At 46.9% G+C, this 17984-nt stretch overlaps 2 protein-coding genes across 11 annotated transcripts in view; one reads left to right on the top strand and one right to left on the bottom strand.

Annotated features, from left to right (window-relative positions):
• Znf276 (zinc finger protein 276) overlaps nt 1-10088 on the top strand; it is a 16041-nt gene extending 5953 nt beyond the window's left edge. For 2 of the 9 annotated variants that reach the window (XM_031341730.1, XM_031341735.1), the window contains 5 exons: nt 4524-4634; nt 4703-4778; nt 5097-5214; nt 7129-7228; nt 7300-7948. In XM_031341730.1, the coding sequence (XP_031197590.1) occupies nt 4524-4634; nt 4703-4778; nt 5097-5214; nt 7129-7228; nt 7300-7570 (676 nt within the window). In that variant the 3' untranslated portion in view covers nt 7571-7948. Of the gene's footprint in view, nt 1-4523; nt 4635-4702; nt 4779-5096; nt 5215-6021; nt 6102-7081; nt 7949-9332 lie in introns of those variants that run through there. The other 7 variants (XM_031341731.1, XM_031341732.1, XR_004110365.1 and 4 more) reach the window with 7 other exon arrangements.
• Fanca (FA complementation group A) overlaps nt 7834-17984 on the bottom strand; it is a 59635-nt gene continuing 49484 nt past the window's right edge. The window contains exons 31-43 of one of the 2 annotated variants that reach the window (XM_031341726.1): nt 17679-17763; nt 14430-14599; nt 13899-14004; nt 13766-13825; nt 13545-13649; nt 12068-12180; nt 10992-11127; nt 9777-9839; nt 9376-9481; nt 8811-8883; nt 8448-8598; nt 8275-8367; nt 7834-8069 (exon numbers count right to left, since the gene is read on the bottom strand). In XM_031341726.1, coding sequence (XP_031197586.1) covers nt 7962-8069; nt 8275-8367; nt 8448-8598; nt 8811-8883; nt 9376-9481; nt 9777-9839; nt 10992-11127; nt 12068-12180; nt 13545-13649; nt 13766-13825; nt 13899-14004; nt 14430-14599; nt 17679-17763 — 1369 coding nt within the window. In that variant the 3' untranslated portion in view covers nt 7834-7961. Of the gene's footprint in view, nt 8070-8274; nt 8368-8447; nt 8617-8810; nt 8884-9375; nt 9482-9776; nt 9840-10991; nt 11128-12067; nt 12181-13544; nt 13650-13765; nt 13826-13898; nt 14005-14429; nt 14600-17678; nt 17764-17984 lie in introns of both variants that reach the window. The other variant, XM_031341725.1, reaches the window with a different exon arrangement.

The raw sequence follows: 17984 nt of genomic DNA on the forward strand, positions 1-17984 counted from the left end.
AAAAAAAAGGCAGGTGAGCAACTGAATATGATAGGATTTCCCATGGTTTTCGAGCCCTCTTTTTGGTGGTTTGGTGACCTGGCCTAAGTATGTATCAGGAGGTGGCAGATAGTCCTGTTGGGGTCTGATTTTAGGGAGTTTCTTAGTAGTTCTTTTCCGGTCCTGCTCCTAGTGTGTCCCTGAGCATCTCTCTGGCCCTACTCCAGCTGTCCTTCTGCTCCCTGGATCATGTCTCTTGTGGAGCCCAGGAGCTGAGCCTTTGACCATTCTGAAGTTGGCCCTTGGCTCTGATTTCTTTAACCAGTCATTCTTCATGGGGCTTTGCTTTGGCTTTCCCTTTCTTTTTCCAAACAAACATAAGACTCTAACAAGGAGAGACAGAGCTAGTTTTTACTAGTGTCTCTGTCCTTTAATCCCTGTCCCAAGAACATACACATACCCAATAGCTAGTTAGTGACTACCCCATTGCCGCAGTGCTCTGAGCATTTCACAATTCAGAGTGAATGTCCAAAAAGCATGCAACTCTGGGCTCCACACTATCAGCCAAGAAAACTCCACAAAAATTAAGAATTTCTTTTTTTTTAAAATGAAGTTCTAATATTACTTATGGAGGGAGGAAGTGAAATAAAGGAGGCATTGACGGATCAGAATCAGTGCAGTACCAACTAAGCCACATTACTTCAGCAGGTGTCACAGGACAGAGACCTGGCTGGGGACCTGAAGGGAACCGACCCAAGAACGCATGGCCAGAGTTCAGGCTGGCCCTGTTCCCTTTCCAGTGACTTCTCCCTTGAGCCACTTTTGTAGGTAGTTTGGGGGCCTAGCCTAGGATAGGAGGGCTAGTGGGTTTCATTTTCAGAAAGGTGGGGAAGTGGCTGTTCTGCTGAGCTGTTGCTGAAGTGTAACAGCATGCTCTACTGTGCATGTGCTGTCTCACTAGGAAATGAGGTGAACATAACAAACACACTTTGGGTGGGATGCATGAGATACATTTTAAGACACCTTTGGTACAATGTATTACTTTAGTGGAAACTGTATTTTGCAGGAGGTAGGACTAGGTTTCAGTGGATATGAGCATCCACTGGTCATGATGCACACTGGCCTGAATGATTCCTAAGGCCCAGCTGAAGAATTTTTTTTTTTTTCAAGACAGGGTTTCTTCATGTAGTCCTGGTTATCCTGAAACTTAGAGATTCACTTGTCCCAAGTGCTGGGATTAAAAGTGTGTACCACCACTGCCTCTGGTTTCAGTCGGAAGTTAAAACAATTTTTTTTTTAATATGTGTGTGTGCTGGATTCATGTATGTGTACCAAGTGCATGCTGGAGCCCTTACAGGTCAGAAGAGGGCATCAGATCTTCTGGAACAGGAATTATAGACAGTTGTGAGCCATCATGGAGGTGCTGGGAACTAGACCTGGGTCCTCTGCAGAAGCAGCAAGTGCTCAGCAACATCTGCGCCGCCGTCTCTCCAGCCCCACAGCCGAGGACTTCTGAGGACCCTTGGTCTGTGTGCCTACTCGTATATCTTCCTCCTCAGCTGTTTCTCTTAGCCTCTGGAGGTCTTGTGACTAGGTCCTCCTCCTGAGTGATTAGCAGAGCTTCAAGATGGGCTGGACAGAGCACCATGAGTCAAGCAGCAAACACCTGGGCTTACAGGATCGGAGGTCATATAGGACTGGAGACTTCAGAGCTACCTGCTTTAAACCGAGCTAACTAGTCCAGTGTGCAAGGAAGTTACTGTCAGAAAAGGCCACCTCCCTCAGCCAGGAGAGAGTGTGGAGTGTCCCACTGGACAGTTATTAGACGAGGAAAAGTGGAATATTCTACATGTTGTAGCCTAGTGATTTTTCTTCCTTTTTGGGTGTTTTGTTTGAGACACTGTCTTGCTATATATAGCTGTCTCTGATCTCTAATTCCCTGTGTAGCCCACACTGGGCTCACTCTCCCTTTGTCACTCAAGTAGGTCTTAAGAATCTGATCCTTTTGCTCCAGTCTCTTGAGAGTGGTTTGTGCCACAGTACTGGGCTACTTAGTTTTTTTTTTGTTGTTGTTGTTGTTGTTTTAAAGAATTACTTATTTTATGTATATGAGTACACTATCTGTCTTCAGACACATGACAAGAGGGCATCCGATCTCATTACAGATGGTTGTGAGCTACCATGTGGTTGCTGGGAATTGAACTCAGGGCCTCTGGAAGGGCAGCCAGTGCTCTTAACCGCTGAGCCATCTCTCCAGCCCCTTGTTTTTTGAGACAGGGCTTCAATATATCTCAGGCTGGCCTTGAACTCAGTGATCCTCCTGCCTTGACCTTCCAGGTGTTGAGATTACAGGTAATTCCATGCTTAACTATTTCGTTGTTTTTGCCTCTCTGAGATGGAGTCTCATTATGTAGTCCTGGCGGTCTGGAATTTTTTATGAAGATCCGGATGGCCTCAAACTCAGAGAGATCCATCTACCTTTTTTCTGAGTGATGAGATTAAAGTGTGGATCATTATGCCTGCCTTAACTTTTAAAAATTAACCGTTTGTTTTATTATTATTATTTTTTAAGATTTATTTATTTATTTATTTAATGTATGACTATACTGTAGCTATCTTCAGACACATTGATCCCATTACAGATGGTTGTGAGCCACCATGTGGTTGCGAGCCACCATGTGGTTGCTGGAAATTGAACTCAGGACCTCTGGGAGAGCAGTCAGTGCTCTTAACTGCTGAGCCACCTCTCCAGCCCCCTTGTTTTATTATTATTAATATTCATTTATTTTTGTTTTTCCGAGACAAGGTTTCTGTGTAGCCTTGGCTGTTCTGGAACTGTCTATAGACTAGGCTAGCCTCAAACACAGAGATCTGCCTGCCTCTGCCTCCTGAGTGCTGGGATCAGTGACATTACTGCCCATGTTTTACTATTATTTTAAAGATTTTTTTAGTTTTGTTTTATGAGTATGGGTGTTGGTCTGCATGTGTATCTGTGCACGAGGTGTATGAAGTGCCCTCAGAGATCAAAGAAGGTGTTGGTTCCCCAGAACTGGACTTACAGCTGGTTGTCAGGTGCCATGTGGGTGCTGGAACTTAGGTCCTCTGTAAGAGCAAGTCACTTTAACCACTGAGCTATCTCTTTTATTACCAAGACATCTGAGTCTATGAACCCTGCCTCACAAACAACACCAGCACATACCTTGTTTGGCTCTTCAGTGTCTCCAAAAGTTCTATATGAAAATCCAGTCTGCTCTGTTTCTGTCCCCCCATAAGGTGCATTTGCTTATTTTTGCATCCTGGAGATTAAAGCCAGGTCTTTGCATGTGCTTTTTTTGTTTGTTTTTTCGAGACAGGGTTTCTCTGTCTAGCCCTGGCTGTCCTGGAATTCAATCTGTAGACCAGGCTGGCCTCAAACTCAGAAATCCTCCTGCCTCTGCCTCCCAAGTGCTGGGATTAAAGGTGTGTGCCACCACTGCTCAGCTGCATGTCCTTAATAAAAACGGGGCTGTACTCGCCACTCTTCTGTTGTTGCTCTTAAGTCTCTGAGACAGGGTCTTGCCTAGCTTCTGTTACTGATTAAAAATTATTTTTTAGGTCTAGAGAAATGGCTCAGCAGTTAAGAGTATTTCTTGCTTTTGCAGAGGACCTGGTTTTTGGTTTCCAGTATTCATATGGTAGCTAATAAGTCTATAATTCTAGATCCATAGGATCTGACCCCCTATTCTGGCCCCAGTAGGCAATTCCGAGCATAAACACACTAGCAGGCAGAATACCCATACACATAAAATTTAAAATACATTTTGGAGGGTGGATGAAGCCTAAGCTCTTGTACATACTGGGTCACTGCTTACTTTGCAGTTGAGCTACACTTCCAACTCAGAAACTGATGACTTTTTAAATGTTTGCTTGTTTTGAGATGGTCTTGGTGTGTTGTCTGGGCTGTGCTCAAGCTTTCTGCCTCAAGCAGTGCTCCCGGAGTAGCTGTCAGATATGCACCATCATGCTGGTCTTTTATCCTTCTTGATGCTATTGAACATGAGTTGTCTCCTTTTTAAACTCTTCATTGTTCGTATATGAAATATAACTAGACTTGGGGCTGGAGATATTCCCCTGGCTGCTGCGCACCTGACAGTATCTCAAGTCCAGCTTGCTGAGCTCTCTTCTAGCATGAGGTCGTCTGGGAACAGAACTGACTCTCTATCTAACTGAATTCTCTATTATTTTCCCTACCTCAATCTCTTGATTTGGATGCTTAGCACATGGGCTTTAATTGTGAAAATGTGATAGTCATGTGATGGTATGTGTGCTCCACACTACCATTGGCTCTGCTTTCCGGGCTGTATACCCTTCCCAAGGTATCCGCTTCAGGCCTCTGACCCTCCCTGGCTTGTACTAATTGAGATAGCTAATGATAAATGAGGTTCTAATCTGCACTGAGGCAGCTGAGAAAAGCTTGAAGAAAACTATAGATGCAGGAAGAGACAAGAATCAACTGCAAGTTAAGATAAAAAAAGAAAAGCATCACTAAATTGTTCCCCTCTTAGGGTCTCTGGTAAGAAGAGTGAAGGCAAAGAAGCCAAGAGGCCTGAAGAGCCCAAAATCAGAAAGAAGCCTGGGCCCAAGCCTGGATGGAAGAAAAAGCTCCGCTGTGAGAGGTGGGCAGGCTGTAGTGTGGGGCATTTTTATGTTGTGTCAGCACCTCCACATATGCTCTGCCTTACAGGGAGGAGCTACCCACCATCTACAAGTGTCCTTACCAGGGCTGCACAGCTGTATACCGTGGGGCTGACGGCATGAAGGTGAGGAATGGCTAGTTCCTCAGTCAAGCTGCTTTCAGGGTGGAGTGGACTTGACTGACTTTCCCTGGGTAGGAGCATGTACCTGCTGGGGAGGCACCAGGTATTTCTGTAGAGCCCTGTGCAGACTTCCCAAAGGCTCCCGTGATGCTAGTGGATGTTAGAGTCAGCCCCTTGCTTAAAGGAGCCAGTGCTACAGGGTAGGAAGTAGCTGTCTTTCCAGTAGTCAGTGGTCAACTGCTCACATCCCTATGCAGGGTCTCCTGGGAGGCAGGATGTGTTCAGATGAAACACCAGGTTCTCATGTCTCTTCTTCCCCAGAAGCACATCAAGGAGCACCATGAGGAGGTCCGGGAAAGGCCCTGCCCACACCCTGGCTGCAACAAGGTATTCATGATCGACCGATATCTGCAGCGACATGTGAAGCTCATCCACACAGGTACCTGTCTCAGGCTGTGCCATCTGAGCCTGGGTTTGGCTGTCAGTGGATCCCAGATGCCCAGCTAGAGGGACATACCCTACCCTACATAGAAGCAGGTAGTCCCCAAGTAGCTCACAGAGCTTGGTATCAGATGCTTCTGTGTCACAGAGGTATTCTGAATCCATATACTAATTAGAGTCCTTTCTGTTGAATTTCTGGTGGTAGAAGGGTTCTACCCACTCCTTCTAAGGTCTGAGCAACTTCTCAGCATTGATAGCATAGAAACCCTAGTATTCTTGTGACTTCACCTTTAAAAATTAACACTAGAGCCAGGTGGTGGTGGCGGCGCACATCTTGAATCCCAGCACTTAGTAGGCAGAGGCAGTTGGATCTCTGTGACTTCAAGGCCAACACGGTCTACAGAGCTAGTTTCAAGACAGCCAGGGCCACACAAAGAAACCCTTAATACCTCACCCTCCCCAAAACAAAACAAAAAAGAACACTAGAGCTGACAAGATGGCTCAGTGGGTAAAGGTGTCTACTATCAAGCCTGATGACTTGAGTTGATCTCTCCAGGACCTACATGGCGAAGAACTGATTCCTCCACTGCCTTCTGATGTCTATACACTTGCAATATGGCATGTGCATACCACCCACAATTAAGAATGTAGAAAAAAAATAATTTGTGGCATTTATTCAGATAGATTTGTTAAAATTTTCAGGTGTTTAATGTAAAAAGATTTTGGTAATTTATGTAGCGTTTGGGCATTTTATTTACTTGGTTTTATGCTGAAACCCAACTATATGCTGATTTTCCTTGCTAAGCATTTGGGCATGTCTCCTGATAGAATGACTTGAAGATCTGGACCAGTCACTAGTGGACACAACAGCAGCTCTCTACAGAGGTGAAACATTAGTGGGGTGGTGGTGGCCCATTACTTTAATCCCAGCACTTGGGAGGCAGACACGGGAAGAGCTCTAAGTTTGAGGCCAGCCTGGTCTACGAGAGTTCCAGGACATCCAGGGCTATACAGAGAAACCCTGCTTCAAAAAACAAAAAGAGGTGAAAAAGACTCTTCAGCTGAGAGGTCAGAGGCGTTTTATAGCTGTGTAGGTATTAGCTCTCGTACCACATGGGATCTGGGATTGAGTCAGGTCATTAGTCTTGGTGGCAAGTGACTTTACCTGCTGAGCCTTCTCAGTGGCTTGTTTTTGAGAGTTTTCGTGTAGTCCTTGCTGGCCTCAAATCTGATATACAGCAGAGGATGGTTTTAAACTATCAAGCTCCGAGCTTGCAGGTATGTGCCACCATGCCTAATGTGGTTAAAGCTTTTGTTGACGAACTTGAGAAGCTTATTTCCAATGTGCATCAACCACTTCCCTCCACCAGCAGTTATCTGCACTGTTTGGGGCCTAACTTTCTGATGACTTCTAGAGAGATCTGTGCCCCCAAAGGCCAGGCTGGGCATGGTGGTCCACATACTTCTCTATTGAGTTCTCTGGAAGGCCAGCCATGGCTACACACTGAGATTTGACTCAAAAACTAACCTAAAGGTTTGAAATGCAAACAGTTCCTGTGGGGAAGACCTAGCTTGTGAGAGTTTTTTGAGGGACTCAGAAGCCTTTTTAATGAAATAGTTTATCTTGGAAACTTTGGTTTTTTGAGGCAGGGTTTCTCTGTGTAGTCCTGGCTGTCACTGAACTTAGAGATCCACCTATTTCTGCTTCCCAAGTGCTGGGACCTAGGGGTGCGCTGCCATTGTCCAGCTAGAAACGTTCAGTAGTGAAGTTCTTGATAATTGTCTTTTGTTTTCAATAATGTTGGGTTCCCAAAGGTCCCTTGTGTTGTATAAAGCAGTGATAACTGTCATCTCTCCTGGAGCAGATTGGGCATTGGTGGTGGCTGGTGCTCACACTCCTCTGGTCTTGCAGAGGTACGCAATTACATCTGTGATGAATGTGGGCAGACCTTCAAGCAGCGGAAGCACCTTCTTGTCCACCAGATGCGCCACTCGGGAGCCAAGCCACTGCAGTAAGTGTGGGCTGGGCACTTCTTGTGACTGGGACAAGGTGCAGCTTACCTTACCTGCCTCTGCCCTCCAGGTGTGAGGTGTGTGGGTTCCAGTGCAGGCAACGAGCATCCCTCAAGTACCATATGACCAAACACAAAGCAGAGACTGAGCTGGACTTCGCCTGTGACCAGTGCGGCCGGCGGTTTGAAAAGGCCCACAACCTCAACGTGCACATGTCCATGGTACATCCTCTGACCCAGACCCAGGACAAAGCCCTGCCTCTGGAAGCAGAGCCGCCACCTGGGCCTCGGAGCCTCTCTGGGACCATGGAGGGCCAGGCTGTGAAGCCTGAACCTACCTGAGAACTGCAGGTAGACCACTGGACATATTGAGCAGCTTGAACTCAGTAGGTGATGTGAGGTTAAGGACAGTGTCACTCACGGTCCTCACTTCCCTGCCAGTGTAGTTCTGCTTGCTCGCTGGACCACAGGCTATACCCCACCTCACAGAGCCAGCAGCCATATGGTGGAGGGCACCTCTCGGGCTGAGGGTGTGTACTTCAGCCTGCTGTGGTATCAGCAGTTTTATTTTCCTATGGACACTGAACAATAAGGCCAGACACAGATTATGAATAATTAATTTTTCTTTTTTTAACTAGAGCAATCAAGGAGATTCGTAATATACTTTCGAGTGTAACACGAGCTCCATGTTATGCTTGCAATAAATTATTTACAAAGGTGCTGGCTGGTGCGGTCAGAACAGCTGAGGCTCCTGGGAAAGGTCAAAGCTGGGGTCAGCCTGCTGCCTCCGCCGGAGGGCGTTGCTCACCTCAGGGTCACAGTCTCCTCGACCAGCCAGCAGCTGGGAGAAAATGCATTGGTTAGTGCCTACAGCCAGGCCAGCCTGAGTAAGCTGTCTGCAGATCAAGAGCTGGTAGACACTTGAGATGTGCTGCCCGCCTGATGGCTCTGTGGTGTGCAGCCACCATCTCAAGTGTCACACAGGGCTGTGGCTTCATTTTATCTAAGTTTAATCAGCTCAGGAAGGACATCTCTGGGTTTGTTACCTCTGTCATGTTGGAGAAGCACTGTTTTGGGCACTGAGGTATTAGCTGCAGCAGAAAAATACGTGCCTTTGTTATCAGTTGTACAGGGCTACCCTAGAATGGAGACAGACAGTCAAGGGTCAGGCACACTGAATTGGCACTAGCACATCTCCCTCACAGACAGGGGCACTTACCTGGAGCTCGGAGTGGCCTTGGAGCTTTAAGTTTCTGCTGGCGTAGGGTAACACAATCCTGGTTTCCCCATCCACAAAGAGCTGCACCAGCTTGAGGTACATGTCAACAGCAACATGCAGGAAAGCTTCCTCCCTGACAGTGGCCCCTTCACTGAAGTAGGAGAGGAGACTGTTGGTAAAGGCAAGATGGTGAAGGACTGGAAGATGCCGAGAGATGAGTAGTAGTTAGTGACTCACATACATTTGTAGAACAAACTGATAAGCAACTTTTTCCACCCAGTGAGAGGCCTTGGGAAACCACTACCTTTTCTCTGACCATGCCAGGCACCATGAGGCTGGGCTTACTCACACTGACTAGCATACCTGTAGAAAGCAAGTGGTAGCAGCCTGATGTGCTGATCTGGGACCAAGTGGAGGAGGTGCCCCAGCTTGGCATCTGCAAAACCAAGGAGTTCAATCAGCTGTGTCAGTGCTGTGGATGACTCCAAGATGTCATGTGCCCTGGGAGGTTTGTGTCTAGCTGTGGTGACATTCAGAGGGGCTTGTGAACTACAGCCGTGAGAGCTGCTGGGGAGAGGGGTCTTTTTCCCCTTGGTCTTATAGAATAGAGACTGGGAGTTGAACAGGTCCCTCTCCCACTGCTCCCCTACAATGTGTCTGCTGACAGACCTTTGAGTGCCTGGATGGACTCCTCTGTTGCTTTAAAAGTGAGCTGCAGGCCCTGAATTAGTACTCCAAATGATGTGTGGGGTTTATAAACTCAGTAAAAAGAAAACCCATAAAAGTTTACCACCCAGAGTTGTTCTTAACTGTTTGGAAGTTGCTTCTGAAGTGACATAGTTGCCATGGCAGCTCACCCATTTATGTCTGTCTATTCTTGGGTAGAGCCTGCCTTCCCATACTATTCCAGGGACACATGGCATCTCACCTGTTTCTGTCAACTGGAAGAGCATCAGCCAGGACAACTTCCTTCTTTCCAAGCACATGAGGACCTCGGCACAGATGTCCACGGCCTTCAGATACTCAGCAGTGTCCTGGGATCCACAGAAGAACCCTCAGAAGAGCTGAGGAGGTGGGAAGCTAATCTTTGTGCTTCCTTTTTACTTTGCAAAGTCTAAAAGTGCTAACACAAGCTGAACAGAGGACCACAACCCACCAGGTTGCTGTGCCAAGCTCAGGAGCAAGACCTCAGAAGGAAAACCAAACAACAAACAGAGCCTCAGATACCCAGAGATCTGAAGTGAAGTCTGAGTGGAACTTATTACCTGGAGTTCCTGCCCAGCCAGGGTTGCAGAGAAAAGGCTACCTCAGCTGAAAGGTCTGACTTACCTGTTGGGTCAGATAGGACGAGAGTAGACCCATCAAGGAAAAGAAGAGGAGGGTGATCAGTAGCTAGGAGGAAAACAGTTATTACATGAGTCACTAACACTCTAGATTGAGGCCCTTGGCTAGAGCCTAGGGCCTCAGTGGATCTCAGGAGGGGGAAAATCCTAACTCACTTTTTTTTCAAACTCATTTCAGCAATCTTCCTGTCACAGCCTTCTAAGTGCTATGATTGCTAGTATGAACCCACTACACCAGGCTTACTATCATTTAGGAGCTTATGTCAGAATAAATTATGGCTGATAGGGTATTTTTAAACAATTTTTGCTACATTTTATTTTGTGTACACACATTCAGGTCAGAGGACAACCTGTGGAAATCAGTTCTCTCTCACCATATGGCTCTGAAGCCATTAACATTCCTTCTAATATTAATTCAAAATCAATAGGAAAATGGGCTTGGAAAAATACTGGGGTGTTTATATTATAGTCATCAAATAATTAGCTCTACTACTGATGTAGGGTTTTTTTTGTTTTTGTTTTTTCCAAGAAAGGGTTTCTCTGTGTAGCCCTGGTTGTCTTGGAGCTCACTCTGTAGACCAGACTGGCCTCGAACTCAGAAATCCACCTGCCTTTGCCTCCCAAGTGCTGGGATTAAAGGACTGAGCCACTACTGCCCATCTACTAACATCTGATGTAGTTCTTAGGTTGGCATATGCACTATGAGCCAGCAGGGGACCTAGAGTGAGGGGGCAACTTCCTTCCCAAATGCTGGTTCACATTTCCTCTGTATCCCCAACAAATCTTGGTCCCCACATTAGGGGTCATGTGAATACTGATTAGAGAAGGCACTGGGTATTTAGGGCTCTTTCTCTAGATCCCAGTACTCAAGGCATGACTGTGCTTTTGCTTAGAAGTTGGAATAGTTCCTCTCTGTACCTGTGCAGAGAAGCAGAGCTACAGCCTTGGGTGCCTCTGAGGTGCTCTCTGTAAGTGCTCTGCAGCATGGAAAGACGGGAGGTGTGGACACTGGCTGGTAGCTTTATTCTAGGTTGTAATGCAGGCAAAAAAACAAGCCCAGCAAAACACTTCCAAAAGTGAAATTTTACCAATAAACACTAAACTAATCATTTAACTTTGAAATAGAGTGGCAACCCCAAATCTGATGCTTGTCTTTGGAAAAGGAAAGCCAGAGGGCCAACCTCAGTGGAAATTCTCTTACCTCCTCTCTTTCACAGTCCAGCCTTTTCAGGTATGCAGTGACATTTTCCTTCCTAACTTCTCTAACTGTAAAGTGCAGTGCAGCAGCTGCAATCCAGGCAGGGCGGGGTGCTGGGGAAGCTGAATCTGAGGCGAAACTGACACACATCATTGTTGCAGAGGTTTAACTACATGCTCTTGGCCACCGGATATCTGTGTTTAACAGCAAAGGGCTCTTCTTTTAAACACAATGCAGGGCCCAGAGTCACTCCAGATGTCTGTCTCCACAGGGAGGACCTGATAGATAGGTTTGGGGCCATTCCTGTACATAAGGCACACGAGGTGTAGCACTCTGAGGGAACTAGCTTAGCCCTGCCCACCTCATAATGGGGTGTTGCGGCCCAGGACCTTTGAAAGAAGGGGTCACGGTACTACTGAGTTCTCAGTACTCTTGCTTGTCCGTGTGGGCCTGTGACTGGGCTAGCCCAAGAGAGTCAGACTTTATTACTAGCATGATCTCTTAGTTTCCATGAGGGTAAAAGTGGCAGAAAACTAATGCTGTTCACTCTAGGAGTGAAAGGAATAATCTGACCTCTCTGAAGAAGTAGAGTTGGTAGCAAGGCCTGCTTGGCTACTGAGCAGGTTTTGGAGTACTTATGATCAGGGGAGGACACAGACATCCTGAATTCAAAACTAACTACCACAAGGAAGTCTTCCATAAAGAGTAACGCCTTGCTGAGGCCCTCTGAGAACTCCCTGGATGGTGTAGGAACTTGATATTCCTCATGAGAATAGGTCAGCTAGGACTGGCAGAAATCTGGCTGGGCTTTCACTCAAGTCACTAGCAATGTGAGAACCTGCTCCCTGCTCTATACTATCCCTGTAGGCACTCCATGCTAAATAAATGTTAGAGCAGAATGCAGGGCCAGGGCAAGCTGGAATCAAACTCGATAAAACCAGTCTTCAGGAACACTTGAGCAGCTTCCTTAAACAGGCCAGCCAGCTCAGTCCGAGGCTCCCCTTGCACTCAAAGGATGTCCATGGACATAGCCTAGCTAAGGAGCAGCTGGGTTCCCCCTTGACACTGCTGCAGCTTACTTGCTAGCAAACTCGAAGGCCTCCTGGAGCCTCTGCAGCTCTCGAGGCAGTGTGCTCTGATAACATCTCTTCCAGCGACCACACAGCACAGGCTCCAGGCTTGACCACCACAACTATGGGAAGTGAAAGACCACCAAGAAGCAGATTAAAGATGTTGTCATGGACAACCATGAGAGATAGGCTGCCCCTTGGCCACTATCTAGATACCTATGGCGCACATAGCAGTGTTGTGCAACTTTTAGCTTTCCTTTTTTTGAGACTTAGTCTTAGCATATAGCTCTGGCTATCCTGGGACTCACCAGGCTGGCGTAGAATTCAGAGGTCAGCCTGCCCCTGCCTCACAAGTGATGGGATTTAAAGGTGTAGGCCATCACACCCAGCTTACAGGGTTTTCTTCCTTTTTCTTTCAAGACAAGGTTTCTCTGTGTAGCCCCAGCTGTCTGTAGACCAGGCTGTTCTTGAACTCCGAGATCCTGTGCCTGCCTCTGCCTCATAAGTGCTGAGATTAAACGTGTGCTCCACCACCACCCACCTATAAGGCATTCTTATGCTCAGAAACAAGGCTTGAAGTGGGGGCATTGTATGAGGAAAAGCCCTGTAATGTTGGCATTGCACTTCCTGGCCTGCTTCTAAATGCTGGACTGAGCGCAACTTTCTAAATAGAGACTAGTTAATCTATATTAATTCCACCCAGTGAGCCACAAGTTGAAATGAAGCTGGCCATGGCTTGACCCATCCATCTCCTGGTTAGAATAATGAACCAGATGGAGGCCCCAGGGTTCCTAGGAAGCTTCAGTAGCTTCTTCTGGAACCAGTCACTAGCATATGCAGGTATCAGTTGTACTTAGGGATGCAGAGCAACTGACATGGAGCCTCCAGTGAGCTTTGTGGTTGAAGACTTTGTGAGAGGATGCAATAGAGTGGGTGAGATAGCACTGAAGAGCAGAGGGTGTTGTCTCCCCTGAGCCTGTGTGTGTGTGTGTGTGTGTTTGTGTGTGTATGTACATATATATTTATGTATGAGCTTTTGCCTGCATGTATGTTTACATATTGCATGTGGATACCTGCTTTGTGTCTGTAGAGATCAAAAGGTGTTAGTTCTCCTGGAACCTGAGAGATGAGTGATGAACCACCATCTGAGTCTACTGGAAGAGCATTGTTTTTAAATGCTGAGCCAGTGCTCCAGCCCCTATCACACATTTTTTGTGAATATTAACCACCAGGGTAGGACACTGAACTTCCTGGGAAGTGAAGATCCCAACTCTTGGAAAAATATCCTAGATGAGGGTCTGTGAGAAGTCTCAACGGGAAAAGGTGCTTCTTCCCAATTCTGATGATCTGAGTTCAATCCCAGGGTCCCATACAGTGGGAAAAAAGAACTGAATCCTGCAGGTTATTGGACTTCTATGTATGATACATACAGAAAGATGGGGTAGGGGATAAATAAATGTAACTTTAAAAACTGGGCCAGACCTACCAATGCTGAAGTCAAAATCACGGGACACTTAGTCTGGCATTCCGTCAGTATCCAGTTGGATACCAGTGCTGGGTCTTGACTTCGGAGACAGACTTTGAGAAGCCCCTGCAACAGAAACATCCTGAAGCGCAGCAGTCCACCAACCCATGTGCCATGGGAACCCAGGCCCTGAAGGAACTACTAGGCAACCAAAGAGAGCTACACAGAAGGCACCAAATTACCCTGAAGAAGTGGATGGTAATGTCGTAGGTCAGGACAATGCTGTGGCAACAGAAGTTTCTCTGTAAAACAGTTCAAAGTCAGCATAAAACCAACAGAGAGGTAGAAAGGCCAGCCCACAGAGTTTGCACGTACCAACTCAGAGTTGACCAGGTTAAAGAACTCTTCACAGTTGGGAGAGACAGGTTGTCCGGCCTGTGGGCTACCCACAAGAACAGATGGAGGCAGGCGGAGGAGAAGCCTTGGAAAGAAAGGGGTGCATCGTGGTGAAGACAGCACGGACAGGGTGTCCTTGCCCTGCACAATACTTTCCAGATTGAGTAATACTACTCAAAGCCACAGTCCTTTTACTTCCCACTGACCTTCCCTTGAGTTCGAGTTCTAAATACAAAGCTGTCCTTGTCCCCAGCTCTTAATTCCTGTTTATGTACTGTAGATACCCTAAATGCACTTGGAAAAGTGAACAAAAAACGTGTTCTTTATAGTACATCCCTCCTTAGAGGGATTCTTGTGTCTAAGAAGAAAGACCAGAATCCAAAACACCTTTCCTATGAGAGCCACCAAGACCCTGAAACCATTCCAAGCTTGGATGGGGTAGACATAATTGATACAAGCAATTACTAGTGGAAGCTAAAGACAGATGCTGGCATGAGAGTCAGATGATACCATTTGCATACGAGCAGTTCTTGCTGTCTCCTAAGGCTGGTAGCCATGCTGTCTGGCTTTGCCAGAGCTTGCAGCCGTCTTCTGAACACCCGAAAGAGAAAGTGACTCTGAGAAGAACAGCCACGGGGCACAGCAGAACCTTGATCCAGCTCCAGGTCCACAGCCATCTCCTGGAAAAAGTGAGTGCCAATTTCACCCTCTATCTGTCACCAAACATGAATCAGGGCAGAAAAGTTCTCGGCTCACTGTGGACCTTAGTTGGGGATCCTGAGAGATGAGCTTGAGAAGGCTGTCTCTACAGGGATGGAGAGTGAGGAGGGACAAGGACACAGGCTTTTTCATGTGAAAGCCATTTCTAGCGAGATCTAGTCTATTGGGAGACTAAGGCAAGAGGACTGAACATTCAGGGACCTGCTTAGGTTGGAGCACCTATCTGGTACACACAGGCTCTAGATTCAAGCTCCCAACCACAGGAACAAACAAGAAAGCAATCTTTACATTGTAAACCTAAAACGACCACAGGGGATACCCAGCACACTGCCCTGCTTTCTGTCTGCTCAGTGTAGACAGGTGTACACACATGAAAGAATGAGCTGAAGGGAAGTCTTCTGTATGCACTCTTTAAGGCTGGTGTCAGGCTCCGATGGTCCATTCCCATCGCCACTAGCATAGCTCAGACTTATGTCTGGCCCTACTTAGAATCTAGGCTAGTGTCAGGCCAACATTTTGCTGTCACAGTTCCTGAGACCCTTGTACTTTGTAACATTTCTAAATTTTGTTTTTGTTTTTTCGAGACAGGGTTTCTCTGTGTAGCCCTGGCTATCCTGGAACTCATTCTGTAGACCAGGCTGGCCTCGAACTCAGAAATCCTCCTGCCTCTGCCTTCTAAGCGCTGGGATTAAAGGTGTGCACCACCACCGCCTGGCTTTTTTTTTTTAAACATTACTTTGCAAGAGAATAAATGTGACTTTTTAAACACCAAAGAATGATCCATGTGTCCCAAATAGCTGTGAATCCCACACTTTGGGTCTACATTTGCATCTTGCATATTATTCTTTTAAAAACAAGATGGCACACCCAGGAATAGGACTGGTTTCCTCAGTCTAACCTGGGAACCATGCCGACAGACAACACAATGCCTGAGCCATAGAATAGGCTTCGCTGAATCTTGTCATTCATCTTGGTGTCATCCTGCATCCTTAGCATCCGCTTGTTTCCTTAGGACCATAGGAGCAGGGCCCTGAGCACTCCCATCAGCAGAACTGTCTAGCTTAATGATATGCTGCCACTGCATGCTCTCAGAGTCCCATAAGGCTGCACCTTGTCACTCTCCTGGGAGGACAAGGTGGCAGAGGAAGTAGCTACTGTCTTTTAAGGAGGAATGAGAGAGAACCAGGTGGGCCGGAGGGGTTGGGGGTAATGAGCAGGGACCCAACACGGGGCAGCAGGTAAAGCCTAACACATAATGCCTGATGTGTGGAATATTGGGGGTTGGTGTGGTGCTATGTATACAAATGCTGAATTCTGAACCCCAAGGTCTGGTTGTCCCCAGTTGGAAGGGAATTCCCACATACACAGGCTTTGTCGTGTAAAACTTGTTCCAGATTTAAAGCTACTGGTTAAATAAAAGTGGCTACAGCCAATTACTGGGGAGGAGAAAGGTAGATGGGGCTTTAGTTCCAGGCTGGGGGTCTCAGATAGGGATCACAAGGAGAGAAAGAGGAGGAAGAAGGAGGAAAGAGGAGAAAAGGATTCAGAGAGAACAGGAGGTGTCCATTAGATGTGATGGACCAGGAGCATGTGGCTGAATGAAATGTTCCCTGAGGATAGACTGACGGAACAGTAGTATCCTGAGTAAGATTCAGACAGCAAGTACTTGGGGATTGTGGCTGGGGAGCACACAGTCAATCACATAAAAAATAGATTAAGGGTAATTCCGCCAGTAATTCTGCTAAAGCTGATTTTAAAAACTCCAAAGGAATCTTTCTTGATTGTTGGGTGGCCAGGTCATAGAGCTAAGAGTTATTAAATAACATGTAAAAATACCATTTATAGTGGAGGTGTGTCCTGTATACTCAACAGAAATAATATGCCCGGCATCCACAGATGTTCAGCCTGCTGTGTGACCATAAAACCACATGCAGGCTAGGTCTCTCTTAGGCTAATCTCCTAGTCATCTTTAGGAAAGATGGGTGGGGAAGACGAAGGTTGAGATGAAGCCAGATGTTCTGCATCTCTTATCCTGTAGAATGTTCTCATTTGAGGGATTTCCTCAATTCTTAACCACCTACAGTTCTAATTCCCCACATTTCTGAATTCAGACCCTTGATGACTGGAAGCAAGGAACCCACAGATATGATTGTGTCTAATAAAGTGACATGTACTACTATGGTTTGGATTTGAGATGTCCTCTAAATGCCAGTGCTGAAAGCTTGTCCCTAAGCACCAGTATTCAGAATGAGAGGCTCCTGAGCGCTGACTCCATCCATTGATGGGGACCTCCCTGAATGGACTACTGGGAAATGGTATAAAATGTAAGAGGTCGGGCTGGCTTGAGGAAATCCTCATTAGGGACTGGCTTTCGAGAATCTACCTTATCCACAGTCCTCCTTCTTTGTTCCTTGGCAGCTATGTCTGCCACACCCTCCCTCCTGTGATAGCCTGACTCACCACAGGACTGCAGCCATGAGGGCAAGTGGCCTTTGCTCTTTTAACTCAGTTCTCAGTTACTGTGCCACAGCCACAGAGCATTGGCATGCTTGCTCCCAAGGGCATCAGGCACAGAGGATTGGAAATAGATTACTTAAGAAACGAACTAAAAATCATACTAAAACATCAGCATGACTCCACTGCATCCTCCTGCTCACTTTGGGACCTCCATGAGGCCTGAAGGCTCCATGTGCTCTTTTCCTTACATAGGCTAGCTTGTTAAGGTCACTTCTCAGAGCTTACAGCCCAGTTGAGCAAGCAGAAGAAGCAGAAGACTGCACAGCAGTTTTGCTGTCAAAGTTTGGATGTCTCAAAGCTGGGAGACAGTTTTGGCATCACAGCCGTGTCTGGGGCTTGTGATATTCACCTGTGGGAAAACTCAAAGGATGCTGTTGCTCTAGGTCTCTGCCATGGTGTGGACAATGCAGGCTCCCACTCGGTTCTGTTGAGTCAGCCACCGTTATGCAAACGTGTCATAGATACCTTAGCAGAGGGCAGATTTGCTGCAGCAAACACATGGAACCCTATTCTCTAACTCACCTGTAGCCTAGAAAGAATATCCTCGTTTCCTGTGCGGCCACCAAGAACCAGATCAGAGTCCTCTGAGTGGTTGTAACTCCTCGAACTGAAAATAAAACAGAAGCCTACTCAGTGGTGTCTGTCTTGCTGCGGTGCCTGCTCAGTGCTGTCCTGCGGTGCCCGCTGTGGTGCCTGCTCAGTGCTGTCCTGCAGTGCTCACTGCAGTGCCTGCTCAGTGCTGTCTGACAGTGCTTGCTGTGGTGCCTGCTCAGTGCTGTCTGACAGTGCTTGCTGTGGTGCCTGCTCAGTGCTGACAATGCTCACTGC

This window comes from Mastomys coucha, unplaced genomic scaffold (assembly GCF_008632895.1).
Source record: "Mastomys coucha isolate ucsf_1 unplaced genomic scaffold, UCSF_Mcou_1 pScaffold22, whole genome shotgun sequence".
Classification (NCBI taxonomy): Eukaryota; Metazoa; Chordata; class Mammalia; order Rodentia; family Muridae; genus Mastomys; species Mastomys coucha.